Source organism: Pogoniulus pusillus, chromosome 16 (assembly GCF_015220805.1).
Source record: "Pogoniulus pusillus isolate bPogPus1 chromosome 16, bPogPus1.pri, whole genome shotgun sequence".
Lineage (NCBI taxonomy): Eukaryota > Metazoa > Chordata > Aves > Piciformes > Lybiidae > Pogoniulus > Pogoniulus pusillus.
The window spans coordinates 11,297,251-11,324,352 of record NC_087279.1 but is presented as its reverse complement, the minus strand read 5'-3'; the positions used below and the strand labels follow the sequence as shown (position 1 = coordinate 11,324,352).

General features: G+C 39.1%; 1 protein-coding gene across 10 annotated transcripts in view; it reads left to right on the top strand.

The window, feature by feature from the left end:
• Nucleotides 1-27,102, top strand: part of DOCK3 (dedicator of cytokinesis 3) — a 205,719-nt gene that overhangs the window by 83,859 nt on the left and 94,758 nt on the right. For all 10 annotated transcript variants that reach the window (XM_064156479.1, XM_064156478.1, XM_064156477.1 and 7 more), the window contains 2 exons: nucleotides 19,573-19,654; nucleotides 24,324-24,384. In XM_064156479.1, the coding sequence (XP_064012549.1) occupies nucleotides 19,573-19,654; nucleotides 24,324-24,384 (143 nt within the window). The remainder of the gene's footprint in view (nucleotides 1-19,572; nucleotides 19,655-24,323; nucleotides 24,385-27,102) is intronic.

Genomic DNA, 27,102 nt, shown 5'->3' with positions numbered 1-27,102 from the left:
GCAGATGTTACAAGGATGGCTAGAGTATTTAGTAACTGTTTTGCCTTGGTCTCCCTCAAGAAGGTCAACTGCAATCAGATGACAAATGGAAAAAGTTCTGGAACAAATAAGCTATTTATTAGCACTTAAAAACTAACAAGATGATAAGTCAACACAAATTTGTCAAGCACAAGTCACATCAGAGTCAGCTAATTTTATGCTATTACATGGGAATGTACCTCATGCCTTGACAGAAGTGAAGCATTAAACCTGATATGGTAAAGCGGGAAGATAAACTGAATTGAGTAAAGCAGTGAAGTTTAGCTACTCTTAAAATAACTCTTTTTCTATTAATAAATGCATAAAATTATCCATAACTTCAAAAATTACACATTCAGAAGCATGATACCTTTTTTTTTTTCTGAAAATAAGCTTGAAGAATCCACTGAGTATGAAAAAGGAGAAATGAATTTCAGTATGGCTTTTTTCTGTAAGTTTACATTTAAACACATAAAGGTGGTTTATTTTGCCTCTCTCTTAAACCACAATAGATGATTCTTGAACTATTTTACCAGTTATCCTGCCTTACTCCTCTGGGACTTAAGTTTCTTGTCATCTAGATGCATTGTTAATTATGGAGAGTGAACAGAACAAGAAATTCTGATGTGTCTGAATTTGCAAAACTGGGGCTGTTCAGTAATTATGCATGGAAAATAGCAGCATGCATATTTCTGCTTCTGACTCCTCCATTCGCCTACTTGCTGTGTCTGTACCACGCCTGGTATAATAAAGGCCTCCTCATGACTGGAGATTTGGCAGATGTGCTAAGTACCCGTGGTAGTGTTGATGCTTTGACAGAGGAAGGTCATGTGTACATTGCTCACACAGAATATGCTCAGGAATTTTTTTGTTGTGAGACCATCTTTTCTCTACAGCATCTGCAGAAGGCATACATTTGTTGATGATCTTCTCTCTTCAGTACACAGCTTTATAAGCAGGCTTGTTCAGGCAGAATGCAGCACTGCTTGGGGTTTTATTTGCTTGTTGCTGCCAAGTGTCTTTTCTAACTGCCCTGTTACCTTAGTGTTGCATTCTATGGAGTACAAAGATGGTCCACCCTGACATGCAGGCAGTCAAGCACATACATCAGATTATATGTCTCTGCATATCTGAGGGGTGGGTGTCAAGTGGATGGGGTCAATCTCTTTTTGGTGGTACACAGCAATGAGACAAAGGAACAATGGACACAAACTTGAACATAGAAGGTTTCATTTTAAATGAGGAGAAACTTCTTTGCAGTGATTGTGACAGAGCACTGGAACAGGCTGCCCAGGGAGATTGAGGAGTCTCCTCTGAGGGCTTTGAAAACCTGCCTGTGTGGACTGCCCTAGGTGATCCTGCTTTTGGTAGGGGTGTTGGACTCTGGAGATCCCTTCAAACCTCTAACATTCTGTGATTAGCTTCCTGAGAGGACTGAGAAATTGCCTGGGAATGCAGAGATGGAAATGGAAAAGTGGAATCTCATCTGGAGTTGAATGGAGAGAGAGAGAGAGAGAGATAAACACAGCTTCTGCAGGCACATCAGCAGCAAATGGAAGGCAAAGGAAAAGGTGGTCCAGGTGCTTATCAGGACAGTGTATGATGGAGTGGATCTTCTAAACAGTGAATCTTTAGAGCTTAAAGAATTGCAATAGTGACAACAGGTGGCTGTACATATTTTTAGCTGTAAGTTTGCAGTGAAGATTGTCAGCTCAGTACATTGACAGTGACATAGTAATGAAACTCCTAAGACTTTGTGTCACTGGTGTTGATTTTTATTTTTGGACTACACATGCACAAGGAAAGACATGGAAAGTACATTCTTTTGAGTGCTGCACAGTGCAAACCAAAGTTTAGTTCCCACTCGTGCCATCAGCATTATTATTAGCTCTTCACTTACAAGATCACATACTCTTCAGTGACCACCATACTACACATTATATTTTCTACTTCCTGCTTATGTAACTTTTTTTATCATTCACATTTATTATTCCATCCTGTCTAGTTCGAAGATGTGCAACTGTTTTTGCAATGTCTTCAAGGTGTTATCTTTATTTTCATTTTGGTAACTAAGAAACAGAAATTCCTTAACAATTTCTCAGCAATTCTCTTTCCTTGATACATGTATAGCAAAGTGACCTAGAAGCAATCACATAAAACAAATTAAGAAAGTACCTATGGATAGGGCAGTTTTACTCAGTTTAGAACTGCTTCCTCTTCTACTCTGTGCTCTGGTAGGATTTCTCTATGTGGGACTCCCAACACCTCAGGTTAAGAGATTGATAAAATTGTACGTTGACATTTATATGATGACAGGCTGAGGGAGCTGAGGTTGTTCAGCCTGTGGAAGACAAACTCTGGGGAGACCTAATAGCAGCTTTTTAGTATTTAATGGGGGCCCACAAAAAGGATGAAGAAAAACTGTGGTGATAGGACAAGGGGCAATGGCTTCAGACGAGAGAAGAGCAGATTTACACTGGATGTTACGAAAAGTTCTTTACTATGAGGGCTGTGGAACACTGGATTGGGTTACCCAGGAAAGTATTGGGCCCCTATCCCTGGAGATATTCAAAGCGAAGCTGGACAGGGCTCTGGGCAACCTGATCTAGTTGATGATGCCCCTGCTTACTGCAGAGAAGGTTGGACTACCTTCAAAGGTCCCTTCCAGTCCAGACCATTCTATGATTCTCTTCTGAGATACATTAAATGTACAGTGTGTCTAAAAAGCCTATAGTATAGACATGCTAAAAAAAAAATAAAGTCTAGCTCCATAGCTAGAAAAGTTTGATGAAAATGCTCTGGAAGTGTTACTTGAGGAACTGTGAAGGCTGAGAAGTACAGTAATATGTGCTTCCCCACATGATCTTGTAGTGCCGCAGGAAGTGTGAGAAAGCTTACTTCAGCTCAAAGTTAGCCAAATTGAAAAATGAGACAGGATGCAGTAGGGAAAAAATGCTACTTTTTATTTTGTCATTTTCTCTTGGGGAGATAGCAGAGAAGAGGAAAGAAGAGGCAACAACTAACATAATCAAAGATATTCCCATCAAAAATTAACATTGCAGTTTACCCAGAGACTGGCAGAAGCTAAGTGAGATGCCATGGAGAATAATTAGTTTGATCTTCACAGTGATTCTGTGGACCCACATCTTTGTAAGTTTTCTCAGTACTGCAGATATTTTTAAGTGAACATCTTATTTTATCCATAAATGATGGTTAGTGGTCAGAATCCAAACTTGTCTCGCTCAGAAGTGTGGCAGATATGTAAATTTTAAAGTGCTGTAGCATGTTTGATGGCTGTCTGGTTCCTTAGCACTTTGTTCATGGGGTATGCAGGAGGGGACAGAACATTCATCTAGAGAAGCTGTTGTAAACAGACTAGTTGAGAGGAAGAGAAATGTCTTCCACTGGCAGAGAAAAGTTTTTTGGCATATGCAGTATGCTAGTGGTAAGTCTACACTAGAAAGGTTACTATGGATTTTGTATTAGATCCAACTTACTATTTTAACACATAAATAGGCAAGTTTAGGTTTGTCAGTTCTTCCCAAACATTTGCTTCCTGTTACGAGTCCTTAGGATGCTCTGAATCCTGAAATAATCATCAAGAAGTCCGCAAAGTCTCTGTTGTGATCTGGTTTGATATGTGAGAATTCTGAAGATTAAAGGTTTGGATTCCAACATCTGTGGCTAAACTGGAAGCCTTTCTGTATGACTCTGCAACAAAACCAAGTTTGTTCTATTAATTGTGATACTCTATTAAGTAAACCCAATCAAATAACATTACAAAAGGCACTAATTTTCACTGATCCATGTAATTATTTTATGGCTGTTAACTGTGTCCAGGCTTTTTTTTCTAGTGCTGTAGAGAAGGTGAAACAAAATCGATGCAAGTGGAATGATGCTATCAAATAAGAACTTGGTTTGTTGGATTATTTTTTTTTAATCATAAAATTGAAACATCTTACATGAGGCCAGTCCAAATAAGAGAAAGATAAGAAAAATAATAAAAGGATATGGAACTGGAGGAAAAAATAAAAGGTGGTTGTTTCGTGTTGGTTAGAACTTCTGTCTGTTCCTCATGTGAAGGTGTGCAGGAATTGTGTAGATCTTGTGTTCTGTGTGTTTCAGTATGGTTTTGTTTGAGAGTTTTGTAGTATCTAGGCTTCTCTCTGGGAATTTGAGTGCTGTCACTGGGACATGGGGAAAGAGTCTAGCAAAGAATAAATACTTGCCTGCAAATGTAGAACCACGCATTCCTTCTGGTTAAGTTCTTCCCAACTAGACTTTGCAAATTCTTAATGCATGAGAAAAACCTGAGGTGATGATCAGATTCAAAGGGTGTATGTAAGTCCCTGTAGTGATGTTGTATAGTTAGGAACCTCAAAAGCTGTGGCTGCTTCTTGTATATGCATGAGAATTACTTCTGCACTTTTTTGTAGGGGCCTCTCTACCATAGTGCCTCTCTGAGTGGACCAGTACAGAGCACAATAATCAGTCTGCTGAGGACACAGTCTAAAACTGTGCCAGGGTAGGTTTAGGCTGGACATTAGGAAGCAATTCTACACAGAAAGAGTGATTGCCCATTGGAATGGGCTGTCTGAGGAGGTGGAGTCACCATCTCTGGAGGTGTTTAAAAGGAAGCTGAATGAGGCACTTAGTACCATGGCATGGTTTAGTTAATTAGAAGGGTTAGGTGATAGGTTGGACTCGATGATCCTAGAGGTCTTTTCCAACCTGGTTAATTCTGTGATTCTCATTATTTATCTTGCTTTTAAAAAAATCCTGTTTCTCCAGGACCTAACCAAATAATTATCTAAGCTTTTCACTAGTCAGCATTTTTTTTTCTGCTTTTCAGACCATTTCTTTCATTTCCTTTTGCAGCCACTCATCCTTCAGTAATTTACTGTATCTAAATTTTATTTTCTCCTTCTGATCCTTATTCTTACCCTGTGTCAGTAGAAGAGAAATATCCAATTGAAATTTGAAGTTCCTTCTCTGGTTATAATTTCAATTAATTTGATTTGTAAAATAAAATACTGAGGATTTTTTCTAAGGGAGAAGAAAAAGAGCAGGGGAAAAAAGAGTCTTTGAATTAAAATCATTCCTGAGAGGAAATTTTTGGGAGTGTGAAGCACTGCAATGAGAGGGGAATGTTGGAGAGACACAGTGACAGTGTGGTAATAATTTTGGTGGTTATTAACTTGGGTTGATCAGCATTTCATGCCGTTGATTATTTTACTCTATAATAATTTGTGCCTTTGGATTCTGTCTAAATGACGTTACATGTAACCTTACAGAATGAGCACATACGGTGTTACTAAAATGTTCTTGTCTTATTATTTATATGATAAATACAGACATGACTGCAGATTGTGTGCTCAGACTTTCAGAGGTTAGGGTATGATTATTTCCTGGGAGATGTTTGCTGTAATGCAAGATATTTGTCCACAATTTTGCGCTGAAATGCTGTGTGCTACTAGAGTATGCTTCGTTCTTTTATGCTGTAGGTTGATATTCTGATAGGCATTACAACTATAAATCATTTGCCCTCTAATGGAAGGGAAAAGACACCAATTGCTCATACAGAAAACAATCAGAAGGTATGAAAGTAAAAAAACACCCTCCCCACCAAAAAAAAGAAAACTCAAACAAAAACCCAAAAACCCAACCCTACAACTCAAAAACCACAACACTGAAAACCCCTCCAGGAGTAACAAAATATATTTATAAGCCAGACATCTGTCTCAGTGCCTCTATCTCTGTCTTTCAGACAAGCAAGTCAAGCCAAAGGTTTATATTAAGAGTGTGTGGTCTGAGTTATATAGCAGACAAGGTTGAACTGCAATGATCTCATCTGCTCTTAAAATTAATCTGAGGTAGAAGTCTTTTCTGCTATATTTCCTCGCAGCAGCATCATGATGGAAGCCAATATTGACCAGAAATTACAATTAGGAAAAGATATGTTGGCAGAATATTTTCCCCAAAAGATTCTCCTTTAGAACTCCAAATTTTATACTGTTCCTCTTTGCCTAGGACAATAAGATAAAAGGTGTAGAAGCTTGTGTCTGCTGTGAAACAAGGCTGTATCCTTCAGTGCTTAGTATATAGCTGCTTGTAGCTTTTCTAATGCAAATCAACGTTTATTAGGTGCATCACAGAGATAGGCCTTGTTCTTTTGAAACTAAGAAGTCGTCTTTTGAAGTTCGTGAAGTGCCTTTATTGCCTCATTCTTTTCTCTTGCTTTTTGCAAGAGTACTTCTTTGTACCTCAGAGTACATAGAAGTATTAACAAGGTTAACATTTAGCCTGCTCTAAAGCATCTTATTGTGTTTTGTTGAGATGCCTTCTCACATTCTTTCCTTGTCAGTGAAGGATAAAATTGTAATCCAGCAGATGGCTAGGTAAAACACGTGCAGAAATGTGAGAAAATGGAGACCCACAGTGATTTTTAAATACTAGAAATGTAGAAGTGTATTTTTGACCCAGCTGCCAGTTTTCAGTGCAGCACTGGGAATTTGCTAATTTCCAAACCTCTATTTTTGTCTTAAAATTGAAAGGGAATAGACAAAATGAGAGAAAACCACAACCTTCCTTTCTAATGCTGTCGCTGATAGGTGATATGGAAAGATGTTTTTTGGGGAAATGTTCTGCATTTGTGGGTGGATGTTGGGTTGAATGCGAGTAGCACAGTCTGTCGTGTATCTTCTGCTTTCAGAACTTAGCTGTATTGACAAAACAGCTCTCAGGAGAGAAATATGATTTGGAAACATAATTATGGACTAAAAAATGCTGTTTATCATCTGCCATTTTTTCCAAGGCTGAATCAAAATATTTTAAGAGGCACTGTTTTGTTAATGCTGCTCAGCATTGTGTATGGGTGCTAACTGCAGAAGAAATATGGATGATCGTGAGATAACTTTCCAACCCAAAGCTTTTTAACCGATAAAAATTAACAGACAAGTAGATACTTAAGAGTTTAAAATATTAAAGGTGTAAAAAGTATTAGAGAACAACATGATTTATTTTAAATGTATCATCTCTTTGGCCTTGTAAACAAGTTAACTTCCACTGCATGACCCAAGTGGTTTTGGTTTGACCAGCCTGTGAATGTGTTAGAAAAAGAAGAGTTTTCTCAAACTACCTCTCACTTGTACACTGTTGCCCTGATTTAGGACCTCTAAACTTCATTACCTGCCATAGGGATTACCGAATTGACAGAGGTCACAATACTGCCCTTGGAGGGGGGGGCTGTAAAAATGAAAAGTGGCTCTTGCTGGAGTAGAATAGAATTCACCACTGCGTAACACTGGATTTAGAAATTATGAGTTTGTAGAGCAGTTGACTGTCCCTTTTTCTATAGTAGAAGTTTTTCTGACCCTGCATCCCTAATTCAGATGTCAGAATACAAACCTGTACTCCAAGCTGCTGGCAGCAACCTTGACAATTTGACAGGAGTCCTTCCTCTCTCTGTGTATTTATTGATGACAGTTATCTCCATGCTTCTCGTTATCACTTAGTCGTACTTTCTTGACTTTTAAACTGTTGATAGAGATGTATATTGGCTGCTCCAAAATGTTAGCAAGAACAGGGTAGCTAAAATTACATCGTGTTTACACGTGTCGTCTTGGAACAATTCTCTTGTAATGCTTCCTAGCATAGACAATTAATGTCTGGAACTTTCATTTTAAACACTAAGCAAACTCATGAAAAAATTATACCACATTTACCACAAGTTTTTTCCAAGTAGGCATTGAGGCCCCCTCAAAGCTCTGATCTGCAGGATCAACAAGCTTAATAGGAGCATACCCTTACAGAGCAGTTCCACATGTGCCATGCCAGAGCTATACGTGTTCCAGAAATCTGATGCTGCTTGAGGAGAGGGAAGCTGAGCAGCTGGGAATGGCAAAAGGCTTGGAGAGATCAAGACAGGTGAAGAATAAACAGGAAGATGGGCATTAATAATGTCAAAAGTGAAGAGAGGATCACTGGATAAATGAATAGGGTTGAAGCTGAACAGCTGAAAAAGAAATTATTAATGTTGAAAGATCCACGTTAAAAACTGTGACAAAATGATCTGACTGCATTCTCACCAGATCATGAAACTGACCTGAGGATCCTTTTTTCTGTGTTGCTTCTCTCTTCAGTTAGTAACTTAGGAAGTGCTGTGACAGTATGTGTCTATTTATCCCTTGCTAATTGCTTAAAAATATTATCATGTTCCACTGTTGCCAGTTGCTATGTTAGGAAGCAGAAAATTGTATTTTACTTTTATTGTGCAATTATATGCTCAACTTTCCATTTGTTATGTTTTTAGTAGCAGCCTTCTCATAGTTATTTTAAAATAGTTACCTCACTCTCTATAATGATTTGTCTACTGGGAAAAAATAATTTTGTATTGTTCAGAATTATTTCTTTAATACTCAGAGAATTTTCCTAGGGATTAGGCTTAGCAACTAATGAGGTTTTTCTTCTGCTTAGTCATGAAAAAAATCCATCTTTCTAATTTTTACTCTTTCTGAGCGAACAATTCTCTTGGGATAGCTAATCCTCTATCAGTTCCTCTTATACTCTACTTTGTGCTGCTAGTATTTTAAGGAAAGTCTGCTTTTGGCTTTTGTGCAATAGAAACAAGGAGACTGTCACTTCTTGATCCTGCTCAAGACAAACTTCCTTAAAAAACTCATCCAGTAAGCACACATTAAGGGATATTGCTTTCCACAGCAGTGGCCTTTGTCCTGATCACTCTAATAGGGAAAATATGTGGACCTTTGAAGTCTGCTGCACACACACAGCAAGGGACAAAAAGTCTTTCTAATGTAAGATGTAATTTTTAGAAAGGGTAAGTTTGCTCATTGCAGGAGACCTCTAGAGCCTACATAGTACTTTATATGGGGGTTAGATTCCTTTTAAAAGAGCCAAGGAGGAGTAACATCTTTTTGTTTTCTGTATCCGTCGCTTTGGCTGACTTTCATTCCCTAGATCTTGCTCTCAAATCTGCATTTGTTTGTATTTATCCCTTCTCCTGTTAATATTGTGTATCTCAAACTGTTAATAACTGAATAAATATATGAAGGTTGCTGTAGAGAGGTAAGTGATGTTACTGGGGATGTTAATTCTTCCCCTGTAAAATAAGCTATTGAAGAGCTTTTAGAAAAGTCAATCTTATCTTCTATCTTCACCACCACAAAAAAAAATCAGGTTAGGGATCAGACATGACATATCTGTAGGCAGGGATACAGACTCTTCTGCAGAGGTATTTCAAATTTTTTAGTTGTTAACAAGAAGAAATTGATTAGTTGCAGGTATCAGAAGAGGGGGAAAAAAGAACAAAACGTTTCTTGAACCCACAGAGGTACCAGAGATTGTGCTGTCACTACTGGTAGGATGTGAATACACATCATATACTACATAGCTCAGAGAAAGCAATTGCAAATAATTTTCTCTCTGTAGGAAGGTCCAGTGGAATGAATACTGCTCTTCGTACTTGAGCTCTTTCTGTTGCAAAATTTGCTGTCAAAACTCAGTTCTGTGTCTCTGACTGAAACTGTCATGTGCAAAGTCAAGTGACAGGGATCTGTGGTTTGTAGAGCAAGAAGTAAATGGGATGACTGCTGTATTAGCCCTCAGAACTATTGGCTTCTCTCCCAGGTTAGAAGTGGTGGTAAAATACTTATTCTATAAAATATGTGTAATCCAATATTAGAAATCTTCCCTGTGGCTATGGTCAAAGCATTTGACAGCTACTGCCTGGCAGGGTTGTGCTGACTTTCTTCTCATTAGTTACAATCACGGTCACTGGCAGGGACTAAGGAATCACACTCTGTGACTGAGTCTCTTTTTTTGGAAATAAAAACGTTTCTTAGCTAATGGAGAGGATTCCTTTCTGGAACACAAATATGTACCTTTCGTGATGTAAACAGCAAAAAAACCCTAATGACAGTGTCAAATGTTCAAGTGTGGCAGACTCATGAGAACCCAAGGAGAATGTAATTGGTGCTTAGCCATTTTTCTCCTGCAGGCTTTAATAATGTTTTTAACCTTGTGGTTGTTTTTCCTTTAATGTGGTAGAGAGAAATGACAGGTAGTTATTTTCACTATTTTCAGTTTCTATGGAAACCCAGTGTTTGCAGTAACGGTCTTACTGTAAGCTCTGTAATCCTCCCCCGGGGCTTCTAGCCAATGTGGTAACTTAATAATTCATGAGCGTTAAGCCTGAATTTGCTGGGAAGCAAACTGTGTTGCTTGGAGCTGTTTCCTCAGAGCCATATTCATTTCCCTCACAGATTTGCTGTTCTTTTCTCTAAGACGTCTTTATAAGATGCACTCCCTAAACCAAAGCAGTGTACCTTGCTTCACTTGTTTCTGAAACTGGGAGTATTGCAGGTCTGCCAGGTAAGGCAGCTGATTGGCAAACTCCCTTTCCTCTCCCACAAAAGAAAAGGGGGGAAACAGACAGCATGAGCACTTGGCTGAAAAGGAAGAGTTTAAATAGTCCATGAATCACTGTTCAGACAATATGCAAACTGAAAGTTCAGCAGAGGTGATCTTTGTGTCTCAGGGGTTGAGGAGTGGCTGCTGTCGGGGATGGATTGCTCAAACACTGCTGTGCCATGGGATCCGGTATGCACTGTTGGTTTGCATTAGAAACAGGAATTGAGTTCTTCACAGACATAGTAACGTTCTATACATTTGCTTTGTCTTACTCAAACTGCAAACTGAAGACTCATTCTGTGGAGAACTGGGAAGTGTTATTAGGTCAGCTTTACAGCAGCTGGAAGTACTTAAATTTTGTCTAAGAACAAGAGCAAAAAAAAAAGCAATTCTAGGAGGTAAACATGACTAGCGGAAAATCAACCTGAAAAGCTTTTTACAGAGGGTGCTCCTAAGTGGACTGCAGACTGCTTAATCATCTGAAGAATTGTGCCTTTTGAAGTACTATGGCAATACCTACATGTATTGTGACTTGCTTTCAAAAAAGGGAAACTTTGAAAGTATTTGTGATCTTTCCACAAAGCAGTATTTACAAGGGACTTTAGCTCTTAGGAGAAGTCCAAAGTATTTACTGTTTGATCATAATTATGTGTGGGTCATGAACAGTTGTACCTTATTAGAAATCCTTTCTCTCATTGCTTGAAGTGTCTTTCAAAGGAAAGATCAACTCAGTGTTTGTGACAATGGGAAATGAGTGAAATGTCCATATACAGACATGCTTTCTTCATGAATGAATATGAGACCATCTGCTTGAAATGAAATAAAAGTTCAGAAGTTAGGATGTGAAACTCATTTCCATTTTACAGTTTGTACAGGGTGTTCTCAAGGTCATCAGGATACAGTGTTGGCTTGCAGTGACCATTTTGATCACTGAGCACAGGAATGATTTTGCAATTGACAAGCATGAGAAAGATTTTTAACAAGTTTGGCAAATGGAATGAAAATAAAATCTTGTGTTTTCCCTGCTCTTACATGAAGTTTTGCCAGCAAATACGAGAAGCCTTGTATTGGTGCTGCTGAATACATTGCAGGCTGCAGCACAAATGGAAAACAAGGACAATGCAACCAGGGTTTTCTCTGGCACCGCACAGGCAGCTGGAGAGCACTAATTGCTTTCTAGAAAAAAAACAGCTAATGCTGCTGCACTAGGGCTTTAAAACTGCTGCTGTGCTGGTACAGCACTGGTACACTGTACTGGTACACTGGTGCATCCTCTCTGGTCCAGAGAGCAGTTTCCCCAGTTAATTATGCAAATACTAGCTTGTCCAAACTGTTAGGCTCAGAGACCATAGTTCAGTTCTCTCTGCCTCTCCCACCCCCACCAACCCCAGGTGTATCTTTCATGGTGTTTCTCTGCTAAATTATTAATGTTTGGAAAGAAGCACCTTCTTTTGTAGCATGAATAAAATGTGATGGTCATATACAATTAACTGCTGATACGTTTCCATTCAGCTGTTCAGCATATTGTCACTATAGAGGTTGTGCACACAGTGGTAGGAACTGTGCAGCATTTCATGGCATTGATGAAGTAAAGTGCCCAAGGTGTGGTGTGCACAGCAAGACTGCAGTGTTCTGAAGGCAAGTGTTGGCAAGGTTTCTGTTGTCACAGTGACTCAGAGAGCTCATCCTGAGGTCTATCCTGAACGACCTGGTCTTGCATTGCACAGATTTATCTAAGACCGAATAAAGGATACTTTTACTGTAGAATGTTAACATGCTTAAGATACTCCTATGGCAACTCAGATTTTATTCTAGAGTTATTGTCAGGTGTATTAGCATTCATTAAAAGAAGACACTAAAAGAGATGCTTTGGTGAGAAATTAAACAGTATCATGCTTATCAACAGTAGGACAGAGTACCATGAAAGGAGGTGAGGTCTGCTGCCTAGGCAGATCTCTGTATGTGGATTATTCCTGCTAGATGCCACGATGGCATTTTCAAACTTTTGTTCCTAAGTTTTTATTTTGCATTCAGGTAGTAGTAGGCATTTACATGATGATAGAAGAGTGAGAAAGATACCTAGGAAGACACCAAAATAAGATCAAAGAGTAAAATGCAAGTTATTAAATTACTTGCTTTGCTGCAGTATGACTCTTTGCACTGTGCACTGGTACATGTATTTTAAAAATCACTTTTATTCCAAGAAGGGAGTGGTCAAATGCTAGATGCTGCAAACCCAGTTAAATGCAGCTTTTGGGAAAAGGCAGTTGCATTTGTAAAAATGTTGAGTTTTTTCAGCTGTTCTCTAGAAATCAGAAGCACTGGGGTAAATAAGAAAAACGGGGAAACAGCTTTGTACCTTTTCCCTTTTAGTGGCACATTAGATTGGAGAGACTGAAGGAGGCATTTGTTTCTGGGAGAAATGTCTACCTTATCCATTATTTAGAGCAAAGGAAAGGTGCAGGGTGTGAGGTTTCTGCTTAAAGGAATTGTCATCCCGATGTGTCCTGGAAAACAAATCCCCTATATGTTGTGAAAGAATGTTTTTTAATGTGTTCCCTTTATCATAAACTTCCATGTCAAACAGAAAATTGACTTGCAACTCTCTGCCATTCTTTGCAGTATGTACCTATTAATGCTGTACCTACATTCATAAATTGATACTCAGTCAGGATTTCTGCCTTGCAACCTCACGCCAATTGCACTCACCAATGAGTTAATTACAAGGGACCTCAGTAAATGATTCCAAGCTCTTTGCCAGGCCCTTTGTTGTCAACTTTCCATGTAATGCAAAAAAAGAAACCCAAAACCAACAAACAACAAAACCCCTCAATAACAGAAACTCCCCACAGGCATAATGCCACTCCTGCTCACCCAACAGTAAATTTTGTCCCTGTTTGCCCCTTCCTTCATGCTGAAAATGTAGTGTCCCAAACCATTTATTGCTTCCTTCCTTTTTGCAGAAACAGATGCCAGTTCAGTATGGTCCTGCTTTTCAGACAGTTAGAGGAAGCCAAGAAATGAGACACTACTCTCCTTTCATTTTTCTTCTTTTCAAGAAAAAAGAACAAAAAGTTGTTTGATTTTGCTTATCAGAGCCATGTTTCTTATATTTGAGTAGCTTTAGCAATTACTAATCATGCAAGTGATTGTGAAACTTGACTTACTGCTGCACAAGAGGTAGTTTCACTGTGATGTGAGGTAGCACAGGAGGAGGTCTTGCAGTTAGAGTAATTGAAGATTGTTTATAGCATGTAGGAGCAAGAGGAATAAATAAGCTTTTGTTTAAGAAACTGCTACTGGTATGGCACATCTGAAATCTGAACTCAGCAAGGTAAAAATGTTTAAACAAAAATCTGGTTTGGTGCATTTCTTATCTCTGGTGCTCTGCAATAGAGAACTGATTTTGTGCTTTCAGAATAGCTGAAAATGAGTTCTTGGGCTTTGTTGACAGTAGTTTGATCAAACAGTCAGACTGCAGCAAACATTCAGTCCCTCCCCATAGTGAATTTCCATGGCCTTTTTGGAATTTATACTTACTGATTGTTTAAATTCTCCTTATAATGTGTTTGGGGGATTTTTACCAGGGTAGCATGTGTTTTTCTTTAAGCAATTAGACCAATATTCAGTTGTAATAAAGTCCAGTGCTTACAAGCTTGGGCAATTATTTGCATGTGGACTTTACTCAGGTTTGATATTTTGGTCTTACTAAAAGTTGTTTAATGTTGTTTAGATTCTGTGCATGCACTTGTGTGGGTGTAGCAGATGAACTTGATCAATAGACACACTGAAGACTTTGAAAGGAAACTAAGTGACTGAATTTCTGTGAAGTTTCTTGACCCTAAATGTGAGTCTTTGCCAATAATGGAGTTATAATTATAGCCAAAGGCAGTGGATCTTCAGATCATTGGAAACTGGGTTATTCCTCCTGGTTTCCTTTAACAGGGAAATAAATTTGCAGTTGTAAAATGGGGACTGTCAGGCTAACTGATTCATAATGCAGAGTAACGGTGTAAAAAAAGGTCCATGTTCCATTCCAGGATATACCAACCTTATTAGCACTAGCAAGCCCTTAGCAGATATTTAGACTAGTTTCTGTAAACTGTTGAAACTTGAACAGTAATACCAGAGATTGGAGAGATTGTAGAGATGAGGAACAAAACTGTAAGTTCAGGTGAAATGATCTGTGAAGAAAAGTGGTAGAACTTGAGGTGGCTTAGTCTCCCAAGATTGCTTAGCACTGTTGTCTCTCCATGCTCACCCTGCCAGTGGAGCTCTCCTTATAGCCTCTTCACATGCCACCGTTCTCTAGTGCTGTGGTTGCCTCCAAGTCCCCTTGATTATTTAGTGACACAAGGGAGGATTGGAAATTAAAGGAATTTAAAGGTTGTTAGAGAGGCTGTTCTGCGGTGAGGGAACAACTGATGAATAGGCTGGTGAAAGAGATTGCGCTCTGCTTCCTTTCTTGAAACGCCCTGGACTGTGGGGACAGCAACCAGATATTCTATGGCTGTAACAAGAAAAAGGGCAAATTGCAAGTTTTAAAATATTTCCACCTGATAATGGAGTAAAAGCTTGCAAAAGGCTATTAAATGAGCCTCCAGAATATCTCTCTTAGGACATTTTGAGAGCAGACTGAGCAATACAACTTCTGGTAATGAATCAGTTATAAATAGGCTATCTCTGCTCAAAGATTTGACAGTCCCTCTTCTGCCATTGTCAGAGGGATGTCCTGCACAGGAGTCTGTGGTGTGCTGTGTTGTATTTGACTTTGGTTATGAAAATTAAATGCTCATTAGTGCTGACTTAGTTTTTCAAAGGAATCCTGTGGTGAGAGTTTAAAAATACAGAACTTAGTGGCAACTTCAAGTGTACCTAATATGTTGAGAGGCATAGAGGTTAAAGAACAGTTTTAACATTATTTCTTTAAGAACTTCGATATAACAAAGGTTAATTCTTAAACTCTTAGAGTAGGCTATATAGTGCATGTACAAATGTATCTGTGTGGTACAGATGTGTAACAGATGAATATAAAGTTCATGCTAACAGAAATTCTGTAAAAGCCTTGTGACAGCCTCAATGTTGCCCTGGGTTTGCTCCTTCCGTTATCTCCAAGATACTGCTGCAATGCTTGAGTTTTATTTTGGTGTAAACTGATATCAGCAGAGTCTTGAATATGCTTTCATTATTCTTCCACTGTTTCCCTAATCATCCACTACTGGACACTGTTGGAAAGAGGCTGGTAGGGTAAGGATGGACCTTTCATAGGGAGGACTGTTATGATTTGTCCTTTTGATCCTAATTCAGTTTATCTATGGACCAGCATCTTCTGCTTTTCTGATTTGGGTAGTAGTATGTATTCCCTGTACTTTTATCCCAGAATTTGAAAGTCTCAGTTGGTAGTACACTGACAAATTTCCCTTTTCCCTCTTTCTGTAAATAATTCTTTGTCTCTGTTCTAGTTTACATTTCCCAGAGACTCAAATATAGTTAATAGAACCAATAACAATTTATAGGATGCCTTTCCCTCTTCCTCCTTCTTTCCCAAAGAAAAGGAATTAGATGTAGTAAAGTACACCCAAATAAATAGTCTCACTTCGATTTGGAAATTAAAAGGAGAACATTTTAACAATAAATAAAAGGTATTTGAGGTAGGGAAGTTACAAAAAGGTATAGGGAAGGGAAAGCAAGATGCAAAATATATATAAATACAACCAGATTTGATGGCACTGGTTTTGTCTGCCTTGTGGATTACAGCCACGTGGTGAAACAAGGAGTAGCAGGAACAGGAAGGTGATGCTGGCAATCAGGGAGGCAGGGCGAGAGAGAAATGGGAAGCTCCTCTGTTTTTATAGGGAGCTAGGCAGGAAGTGGGATGGGGCTAACCACCACAGCTGGTCGTGTTCGGACACACCCCCAGGGCAGGGTCAAGACCACTCCTCCAGGAGGGTTAACCCTTTGCATTCTTCATCTTACAGCAGAGCTTGGTGCTCTGGTAGTCATTTGGTTTCCCTTCAAAATGTCAGTCATCCTCTGAATTAAGAGAACTAGCTTTCACCTGACAACTTCATGAAGGGGAGGATGTTCTAACTACTTATTATATAGGGTATTATAGTTTGCAGGGGTTTGCAATCAAATCTGAGTGAACCCGCTTTGGATTTTGGATGAACATCTTCACCAGTCAGATATCTTTTTGCCCAGCAGATGTGATTTATATTGCTCATAGTCTTCAACTGGCAGGCTGCTTGTTGTCTCGTTTCCTCCTGATCCTAGGGTGCACATAGCAACTTGCTTTTCATCTGTGATGCTGCTATTTGGTGGGTAGATTACATTCCCAGCAGGAGAGGAAAAATGGTTTCCCAGAGATCTTGTTTATGTAGTAGGGATCTGGTTTACATTTTTATCCTTAAGTAGGATATGGTTAATATACCCAAGGCATAGTCATTATTTTTCAGTGTACTAGTATTGGGTGTTGGTAAATGTATGTTTAACAAATGAACTACACTCCTTTAATTATCATTGTTTCTAGATTTTTTTTAGGGGTACTGATGTTTATTCAATTAAAGGAACTTTTGTAGCTCTGAAGGTGCTGATGTAATTATTTTGATCTGTTTTTTAAGGAATTAAACCTTGTTGCAGGAGACAGGTTTTACAAATGATACATGTAGCGGGAATTAAAAGTGTGTTACCTACTAATCTTTCTAAATGAAAGGTCATTCCATTAAATGAATTTAAGAATGAAATTAAGGGTTTGTTAAAATTAAAGTACCCTTAAGCAGTGTTTTCAAAGGCATTGGAAATATTGATGTTTATTGCTGTGCCTTGGAAATAACTTGGCTATGCTCTGCTATCTCTTTAAATTACTGTGTATTTTTAATGATATAAAGCATGATTGATGGTATAAGCTTGGTTATCTTCTGGTCTGTTCCCTCGGTTAACCAGAGCTTACCTGTGGGCACCACTGTAACTGTCCTTCTTTCTCTTCTTTGGAAGTTGATCAAGTAGGGAAAGCAGAGTGCCAGCAGCTACCAATGCCTGTTTCAGTTTGTGTGAACATCCAGATTTCCACCCTGTAATTGCTTGGGAGGTTTTGGAGGTCCTGTTTGTGTGTCCCTTTTGCAGGAGCAACAAAAGACTGAGGCGAACAACCGGGAGAAACAATGGCTTTGGTCATCCTGCTTGAATGGCTTCTTGCTGCATGCTTTCACAACCTTAATTAGTTAACACCAACTTGATGGGCACAAGGTTGATTGAAAATGGGTCTTACTTTGAAATTTTTGATTTGACTTTTTGATGATTTCTGTGTTAGGTAGACAGAGGTTACTGTGAAGATGCAATACTGTTCTAATTGGTGCTGAAGTGTAATGTACTAAAGTGCTCTACACTTAATACAGTGTGTCTTAGTCTTACTGAAAGATTAGATTATGCCATGTCATTAAGTGTTTGCTAAAACATTAACTTACTAATTGACATCTCAGAAAGTAGCTGTAGGTAAAGAATTACCAAGTGTCTGTTTCTTCTCAGTGTCTTTGGGGCATGTTAACAATCTGAGCTTAGAAGCATCTGCCGCCAATTAGTTAAAATTACTACTGAATGAGATTGTGGTTTACATGGATATTGAAGTAGTAGTGAGTAACAGGGAAAGTTCAGCAACTAAAGAGCATGATCTGCATTGCTTAGCAAGATAAACTTAGACAAATAAACATGCAAAGGTGTATAACAAAATGTATGGGTGATGCTTCCAGAATTAGGGAGCATTCTGACAGAAGTGGCAATTCTGAAAATATCTCAGAGTTTGTAATGGACACATTGCTTCAAGTGAATCCACAGCACCATGCTGGGGTGGAAAGGCTAATATACATGATTTTGATAAATTACAGTTAGGGTTAAGGTTAATAGGGACTGGTTTTCATGTGTGAAATACATACATGTGTGTATTTCTATTTTTGGTGTAGGTGGTACAAGTACTAGACTGTGACAAACTTACCTTTATAGAACCATTTGTAAGCACTATAAAACTGCTTCTTGAATTTCTTAAACAGCATTAAAATGCTTACTTGTTTGGAGAGATGTCTGATTACCTAGTATAATTAGTGACTGATAGCACTGCCCTGTAAGAAATCAGCTTTTCTATAGGGCTCTTTAAGAAAGTGGCAGAAAGCAGTGGGTAAGCACTGAAACCAGACATTTCCAAGCTTCTGCTGACCCATGTGTTTTAAGAGTAGGGCTGAATAGCCTTTTGGAGCAAGCTACCAAGGAAAGTAGTGCGTGCTCTGCCTTCTCAGGTTATTCAGACCAGCAGTGTATATTATGCTGGAAAATGTGTTTTAGGCAAATAAAGGTTACTGCAGCTGATACAGTCATACTGGATAAAACTGGAAATGTAACTAGAAGATTTAATGATGGACTTTTGCTTTGTTTATGTGAACCTGTAGGAAGAAAATTCCCGTCAATAGTTGCTGTGTTGTCACACAGCGAGTGAATAAATCACTCTGACCCAATATATTTCTGTGCATAAGTTCTCTGTCTGTCTTAAGAAATAATAGGAATGTCTGTGGCTTTCCATCCATAGTGAGATAATTTGTTTTGCTCTCTGGCTATATGTGCTGGGTTTGCTGGTAAAAGGACTGCTTGGCTTGATTGATAAGCAGTTCTATCGATTCAATCTTAATGTGTTTGAATTAGTTTATTGCTTCTATAAGTAGAAGGAGATTGCTTAATTGGTATTCTTGTTGCTTTTAACTCTGAGTGGATTTTAATGAACTCAGTTTTACCAAAGGCAGTGTACGCCTCAGCAAGTGTGCCTTAACCTTCGCCTGAAGTACTTCTAATGTGTTCAAATTCTGTGCTTCATGTATTCACATTATTTCAATGTTACTGCATCATGAATATGCATCAGCTATCAGCTTGATGTTTTCACATGCAGAGTACTGGCTATTAAGTCTCCTGGGCTATTCCATGTATATTTATCTAGCATAGTCAGAACTATTTCATATGCTTTGGGAATTTAATAAAAATACAATACCTCTCGCATTTTTAAAAATGAAACCCACCTACCTGTGATTTTATGTTGAAGTATGTACAGGAAACTCTTGTTTAATGTTTTTGCTGTTGTTTGCTTTCTAGTGAGAGGTTTATGGTGAGGTTAAACAAGAATGGAGGCCCCAGGAATCCGGAGAAGATAGATCGGATGTGTGCGCTTTTCACAGTACGTGTCGCTTTCTTTACTTCTTCTCTTACAGTGCTGTGATTGTAGCCATAGTCACCCTGAGGGGAAACAACCCAGTTCCTCCTTTGGAATATAGGGAGTAGAGCTGAAGCTGTTTCCTAGTTTTGTTGTGGTTATAACTAAATGTTAGTAGAAGAAAATAGATATACTTATAAATTATTTAATGGCTAAGAAAATATTCTGAAACAATTTTTTTCAAGTGTATTTGTTCCTGCTTTACAGTTTGATGTTTTGAATATTTTCATTGCGTTTACTGTGCTCTTAGATAAGAGGGCACAGCAAAAGCTGCATTGGCCTGAACATTAAGCAAGGCACGTTTTTCAGCATCCAGGCTAGCAAAATACAACAACACAGCTGCACACACAGGAAAACAGAAAAATCTCCTAATAGATTTTTGTCATGACCAATTCAAGGGCCACGGAGCAGCCCCAAGTAGATGGTGCAGCACTAGCCTCTTAGGTCAGCAGCATGGTGTGTGTGATGGAACAGGAAGAACAGGATGTGCTGTAGAAGCAGCAGTCAAGTTAAGCTTCAGAAGATTGGTTGCAGTAAAGTAAACACTGTGACTTCCTAAATTTATGCAGCAGGTCTGTATAGCTACCCTGTCCTGACGCAAAGCAGATATGACCAACCATACTAGCAGTCTTTAACCGTCTGTGCCATGAAGACAGAATAAGTAATATCCATCCATCTGTGACTTCTACCACAAGATGCCTCAGTTGGGTGTGAAATAGTCATGTAAGATTTATTTCCATTTAATTCTTCTGACTCACCTTTTGCCTTGTTTTAAAATGTTTTTGATTATGCCAAAGAAATAGTTTCAAAGCACTCAGGCGTTAATATCTGGCCTGCACTGGTCCTGAGTTCTGTTAAAAATTGCCTCAGAATTGTGCGTTAGATTTATCTGTCACTTCTTCTCAGAAAGAGTATGGAAATCTAGAGACACTGAAACTTAACAGCTCATCACAGAATAACTGCAAGGAATTTCAGATCCCAAGTGTGATAAACACCTTCCATCGTGACTCACCTTTAGGTAGTGCACATGCTAGAAGCTCTTTGACAGAAGTATTTTTACCTCCAGTGAAGGAAAAAGATGGCAGACAGCTTGGGTATAAGCTGTAATTCTGGCAGCAAAACCCTCCAAGGTAAGAAGGGCTGGACGCTGAAATAGGCACAGTTCCCAGCACCATTCCCTTTTCTCCTCTGAGAAGATAGCTGAATCTCTTCTCTTAAGGAACAGAGTATATCAAGCCAGATTAAGGATGTTTAGTTCTGCCTCTACCTGGAGATAAAAGATGCAAGTCAGCCCACAAATAGCGATGACATTGGTGCTGACATCAGTAACAGTTCTGCTGTTGGTGCCATTGGTGAAGTGCTACCAGCTGGTCAGATGTCAGCAGAGGTGTCTTGGTACTGCTGCTAGCACCCATGACTTCACTGTTGGTAACTCAAACCGAGTTTCCTTCTTTTCTGAGAGAAAGGTGGCCGGGGACCAAGCTTCTGCACTGGTGTCTGAATCATGCAGACAGGTGGGGTGTAGGATTGAGAATTGCTCTAAGGATTATTCCCAAAAGGCATCACAGATGAATTGATGGTAATTTTTGGCACTTTGTGGCCTCTGAAGTGCATAATTCATAAAAATATTTTCACTACTCAACTACACCAAGGCCACACTACTTTGGGTCCTGTGACATCTGCTCTGTTTCAGTCTGTATCATGAGTAGTGTGGAACGGTTTGTTCTGGCAGCCTGCAAACCAGTCTTTATGTGCTTTTAAGAATACAAAAAGAGTAATAGTATATGCCATGGTCAGGAGCATGACTTTGCTTGTGGAGGACACCTGCTTCATGTTATTAGTGGTGTCAGCCTAGCGCAGAAGAGGCCCACCCCAAGTGTTGCTGATATGCCACTCTGTAGTACCTGTCCAGACCAGAGACTGCTCTCGGGGTACCTTGGTATTTAACTAATACCAAAGCTGCCACAGCATCAACTCTTCAGGATGCTCAGACTTGCTGTCACTCTCTGGCAGAGTGTATACTCCAGATAATTTTCCCAATTACCATAATTCCAGTTATCTATGCAAAACACTTCTGAAACAATGTTCTTCATCAGTCTATTCAATGAACTTTCCAAAGTATGTAGAACAGGAGCAACAAATAATAGCTTTTTTGAATATCCAATTAATCTGCAATGGTTATATTTTATCATAATCTCTTATGATGGAATACTTTGAAAATAGGATAATTCTATCATTTTCATGTTTGTCATGACTTCATTGATTTTTCTTGTCCTGCCCCCAACCCTGCACCGTTTTTCTAAAACTCTTAATCTGTCCCAGAATCAAGAAGCCCTGTATTTTAAATAACTCAAGGTAATCCTGTCTTTTCCTGCCATCTTTCTTGCTCCTGGGGGTTCAGCTGTCTCTATGTGTAAGATATCAAAATTACTGAGGTTTTGGGTTTAGATCTACTGTCATATCATACCAGAGGTGAGAAGCTGTTTCCTCCAAGTATTAATGCTCACTCAAGCAAACAGCCTATGCACATTTTCAAATGTGCCCCTTTATGTATGGGTGAATCAAAACATCATTACAGTTATAATCTTGCTGCTTTTGTTCAGTACCTTACTCTCTGTGGCCTATGAGACTGGCAACTGAAATTAGTAAAGCTGTTTAAACAAATAATTAGTGGCAGTCAGGTATCCTTGATTTCACTATTTTGAGGGTGATTATGTTGGCTATTATTTTATTTTCAACATGCAATTAGTTCCTTCTGGAGATCAGCATTGCAAGGAGCTAAGCATTATTATAGAGTCATGCTTTTCCACACTCAATGTGGAGGGAATAAGAAGTTAGGGGTGATTTTCTGAAAAGCCATGCAATTAGAGTTATTATAACATTATTTTGTTTATCAGCCAATATAATTTAAGAAGCTCAGAAGGATGTGGGAAACAAACCCCCTGTGGATGCAGTGCTAATAAGGTCTTTTTGGAAATGAATTTATTTATATTGCATTCAAGCAAATAATAAACTTAGTGTGGCCTCTTCTGGGTCCTAAGCCATGCACATGGATTCCCTGCAAAGTTGTTGTCTGAAGACTTCCTCAGAGGGGTTGGGGTTTTTTATTTTTTTGGGCCATGTCATAGTAAGAATTTCTTGCCTGGTGAAAAACCTCTGCTGTACAAAATGAAATACGAGGCCATCTGGGCCCACGTTTTTTTGCCTGTGACACAGTATATTTTTTGTGAAAATGAAAAGCAACTGAAGTGTGAACCCATCAATATGTGCATGCCCTACCATTTTCTGATGTTTTGACAGCTGCCCTTTGAAAAAATAATTCTCTAAATTGCTGTTAATTAGAAATGGTAATCTGATAGTTTAATAAAATTCCCTCTGCCAAATCCCAGGTATTTTCAAAACTCTACTACTCTCTAGAGCACCAAGATTGCTTTTTCCCTTCTGAAATGTATTGTCAGACACTACTGAGATTAAAACTATGTAAAATCTATTCTTACAGTAGAACTTCAGTTTCTCCAAGGCATGCAGGATAAAGCCTACCATATGCTACACTGGTATGTTAGGTGATGAAGAAAGCCTAGAAAGTATATACCCATCTTCATGCAGCAGCAAAATAAGACTGCAAAGGAAGATTTATATAGCTTAATTCTTTGGCTTCAGAGAGGCAGGATCTGCTCTCTGTAAGCATACCAACCAGCATGTTTGCAGCTCCCCACATATGCTGCCCAGGCAAACACAGTACTCCTTTTAAACAGAGAAGATGCAGCCCTGAACTTACTACTTGCCTGCTCTAATGTAGCAATATAATGCTGATTGAAAGGGACTGAACCGTCTCCTTAAAATAAATTCTCTTTATGCCTAGTTCTCAGTCACTATGCCCAGATTTTATTGTGCTGTATGTCACTGTTCAGTGTCTGTTTGCATTGCCGTTGTATCCTCAGCTGCTGAATTTTGGTTTCTCAAGTCACGTGGGAAAGAAATTTGCTGTGTGACTTAAAAGCAAGAAGCACTTAGCTAAATTGACCCTTATAATTCTTTGAGTCTTCTACCCTTTTTCCTCTTCAAACCTTTGTTTGTTGTGAGAAACTGCAGCTATCCCCATTAATAAAATAGTTGATCAAAACACACCTCAGTTTTATCTGAATTCTGACACATTTTTTCAGAATAAAATTGCACAATGAGAAGTCAAAGCCAAAAACATAAAGTCAAAGTGAAGGAACATGTTTAGGGAAAGGTTTGAGAACTACAGGCAGGGGACTGGGTGAAGGAAGCCAGAAAGGCTTGCAACTGGAGTAAATCAAGAATTTAAATTTCTTATGTTTATTTAACACAGATTAAATGAACACTTTAAAAGTTTGCCAGCATTTTGATACATCATTGCTAGTCAGTGGAGTCAGAACCTTCCATTTCTTTCCTTGGAAGAACATTCCAACCACAAGCCTTCTACACTTCACTTTCCTTATCTGTAAATTATAAATAATGATGCTTTCTCCTGTTGAAAAGTGGAGGGACTAAACAAAACGAGAGCAATATTGTGCAGCCCTTATTGTTCATGGGAGTTTTGCAGGCACTTAATTTGGAGGGTGCAGTGTGTTTTTTTTTTTCAATGTCTGTATTCTTTCTAATCTTTCAGGATCTCAGCAGCAAGGACATGAAGAGAGATTTGTACATAGTTGCCCATGTAATTCGAATAGGTACAGTATGGTTAAATCATTGAAACATCTATAATTAACAATGGTTTTATGGTATTTTTAAATGTATGTTTTAATTAACAAACAGTATAATTATTTAACCAGTGAGAAAACTCAGTAATAGACCATGAATATCTGCTGAGATTGCTGTTCAGACCATGCATAGCTAAGTGCTGTAGATACATGTTCCTGATGACTGTTTAACAGAGGGTTGTTTTTCCTAAGTCTGAAACAAATATTTTATTAAACACCACATTTGGGGAAGAAGAAACAACTAAAAAGGCTTTTTGTTCAATGCTCCAAAATCTTAAATGAGCTCTTTTTACTGATGATACATAGTTTACAGGGCAGGACATCAGCATACCTGGCTGTTCACGTCAATCAAAGGCTGTTAGAGTATAAAGATCTGGTGTGTTCTGTAGGAGTCTGCAGTGCTTCCAAGAACCCACACTGGAGTTTATGGATATGTTATAAAAGGCAACAGCAGGGAAGCTGTCACAACTGTCAGGTGTTCTTTCTACCTGCTGATGCCAAAATGGAGCATGAGCAGCACTGCCTGCCTGCTGGAAGCCTATCAGCCTTGCAGCCCAACACTTAGCAGCTTACACTTGTCTCTTTGTATGGCTGCTAGCATAGAGCTGTACAAAAGAGAGGTCTGGATGTGTAGTGCTTACACCTGAACCCACCCAAGGAAGGAGACCTTTCCTGGCTGGTTCACTCACAGAATCACAGAATGTTAGTTGCTGGAAGGGACCTCAAAATATCATCCAGTCCAGCCCCACCTCCAAGGGCAGGGTCACCTATACCAGATCACACAGGAACACATCCAAGTGGGTTTTGAATATCTCCAGTGAGGGAGACTTCACAACCCCCCTAACTCAACTACTCACCCTTTTTAGAGCGGAGTTCCTTTGACCACTTGTTAGCTGGGCCAAGCTTCATTTATTCTCTCTGACATTTGCATTAGCAAGACTGGAAAGTGTTTATGCTCAAAGCTGAGTTTAGGATGTGTCTTACATGATACAGTGCAGGGCTTGAGTAGTTCATGGACAGTTAGATAATTTTTTCAGGTCACCAGTTTAAGTGAAGTGGCTGTATGACTTCTGCTATGGGAGCTAAACTCTAGAATCTTTTTGAGATGGAAGGTATTGAGCAGAAAAAAACCTCTGGTCAGATAATGAGTGGATGTGCTTTCACTAAGAAATTAGCAAGTATTTTACCTATGTTAAATATATTTAGCCCTATAATGTTAAGAACACACAGTAGGAACAAGACAGTCTCTTCAGTTGCGGTATTCTAAATGACTGAGTAGTGCACTGTCTTTCATGTTTTTCATGTTTTCAGTTAACTGAAAAATGACTACACAGTGTTTGTAGGGTATTCAACCCTCTTTCCAGCCCATTTGCTCCTCACATCCACCACTAGCCACAGATAGCTTTTCTGAAGTACAGCAGGTTTAGACAGCTCAGTGAAGCCGTAGCTTTGTTATGCTGTCCTGTGAATGACAGGGTGCCTTCTCTGTCATAAATGTGTTAGAAAGATTGGATTTTCATTATCTGACTTCATCATGTTGTAGTGTCCAGAAGGTATAATTACTCTGGATCAGTTGAGATGATAAATGAAGCTTTAGTTTAAGCTCAAGTTTTTAACCTTGATGTGATGCAGTAAGTGCCAAACAAGTTATCATGTGTAATGTTACACATTGGCTTAGGTTATCCTAGGGGTTTTTCTGGTCTTGGCATTTGTTACTCTATTAAAAAACTGCTTTAACAATAGGAAGTTAATCATTGAGCAGCTTTGTACCTCAGAAATGTCCTTTATGTGCTCAAGAGAAGTGTGGCCAGCAGGTCAAGGGAGGTGATTCTCTCGCTTTACTCTGCTCTTGTGAGACTACACAGAACTTGTATACAGTTCTGGAACCTCCACTACAAGAAGGACATGGAACTGTTTGAACAAGTCAAGAGGAGGGCCACAGAAATGCTCAGAGGGCTGGAGCACCTGTCCTACAAGGACAGGCTACAACAGCTGGGGCTCTTCAGCCTTGAGAAGAGAAAGCTTTGAGGAGACCTTGTAAGTGGCCTTCCAGTATCTGAAGGGGGCCTACAGAAAGGCTGGGAAGGGATTATTTACATGGTCTTGTAATGACAGGAGAAGGAGTAATGGGTTTAAAATGGCAGAGGAGAGATTTACACTAGATGTTAGGATGAAGCTCTTTACAGTGAAGGTGGTGAAACACTGGCACAGGTTGCCCAGGAAGGTTGTGGATGCTTCCTCCCTGGAGGTGTTCAAGACCAGGTTGGATGAGGCCTTGAGCGACCTCTTCTAGTGGGAGGTGCCCCTGACTGTGGCAGAAGGTTGGAATTGGAAAATCTTTGAGGTCCCTTCCAACTTAAGCCATTCTATGATTCTAAGATAAATGTGATGACACACTATATGTACACAGTCTCTTAAAGCAGTTGTGTACAGTGAAAATACTGTGTAAATACTGAGCTGTAATGGAAGGTGAATCTTGGTGTGCAGAGAGGTGAGTACAAGCTGTATTGTTGGCTTGTTCAGCAGATAATTTGTAGTCAGCTCAGCTGGATGAAAAAATAAGTCATGGTGCTGCAAATCAAAGATGGCCAGACATGACAATGTTCACTTTGCCCTTGAGTGTTCTGTTAACTCAGTGAGGTGATTGCTTTAATCAAAGTATCTCAGTGGGTCAGGCAGGTTGAAGAG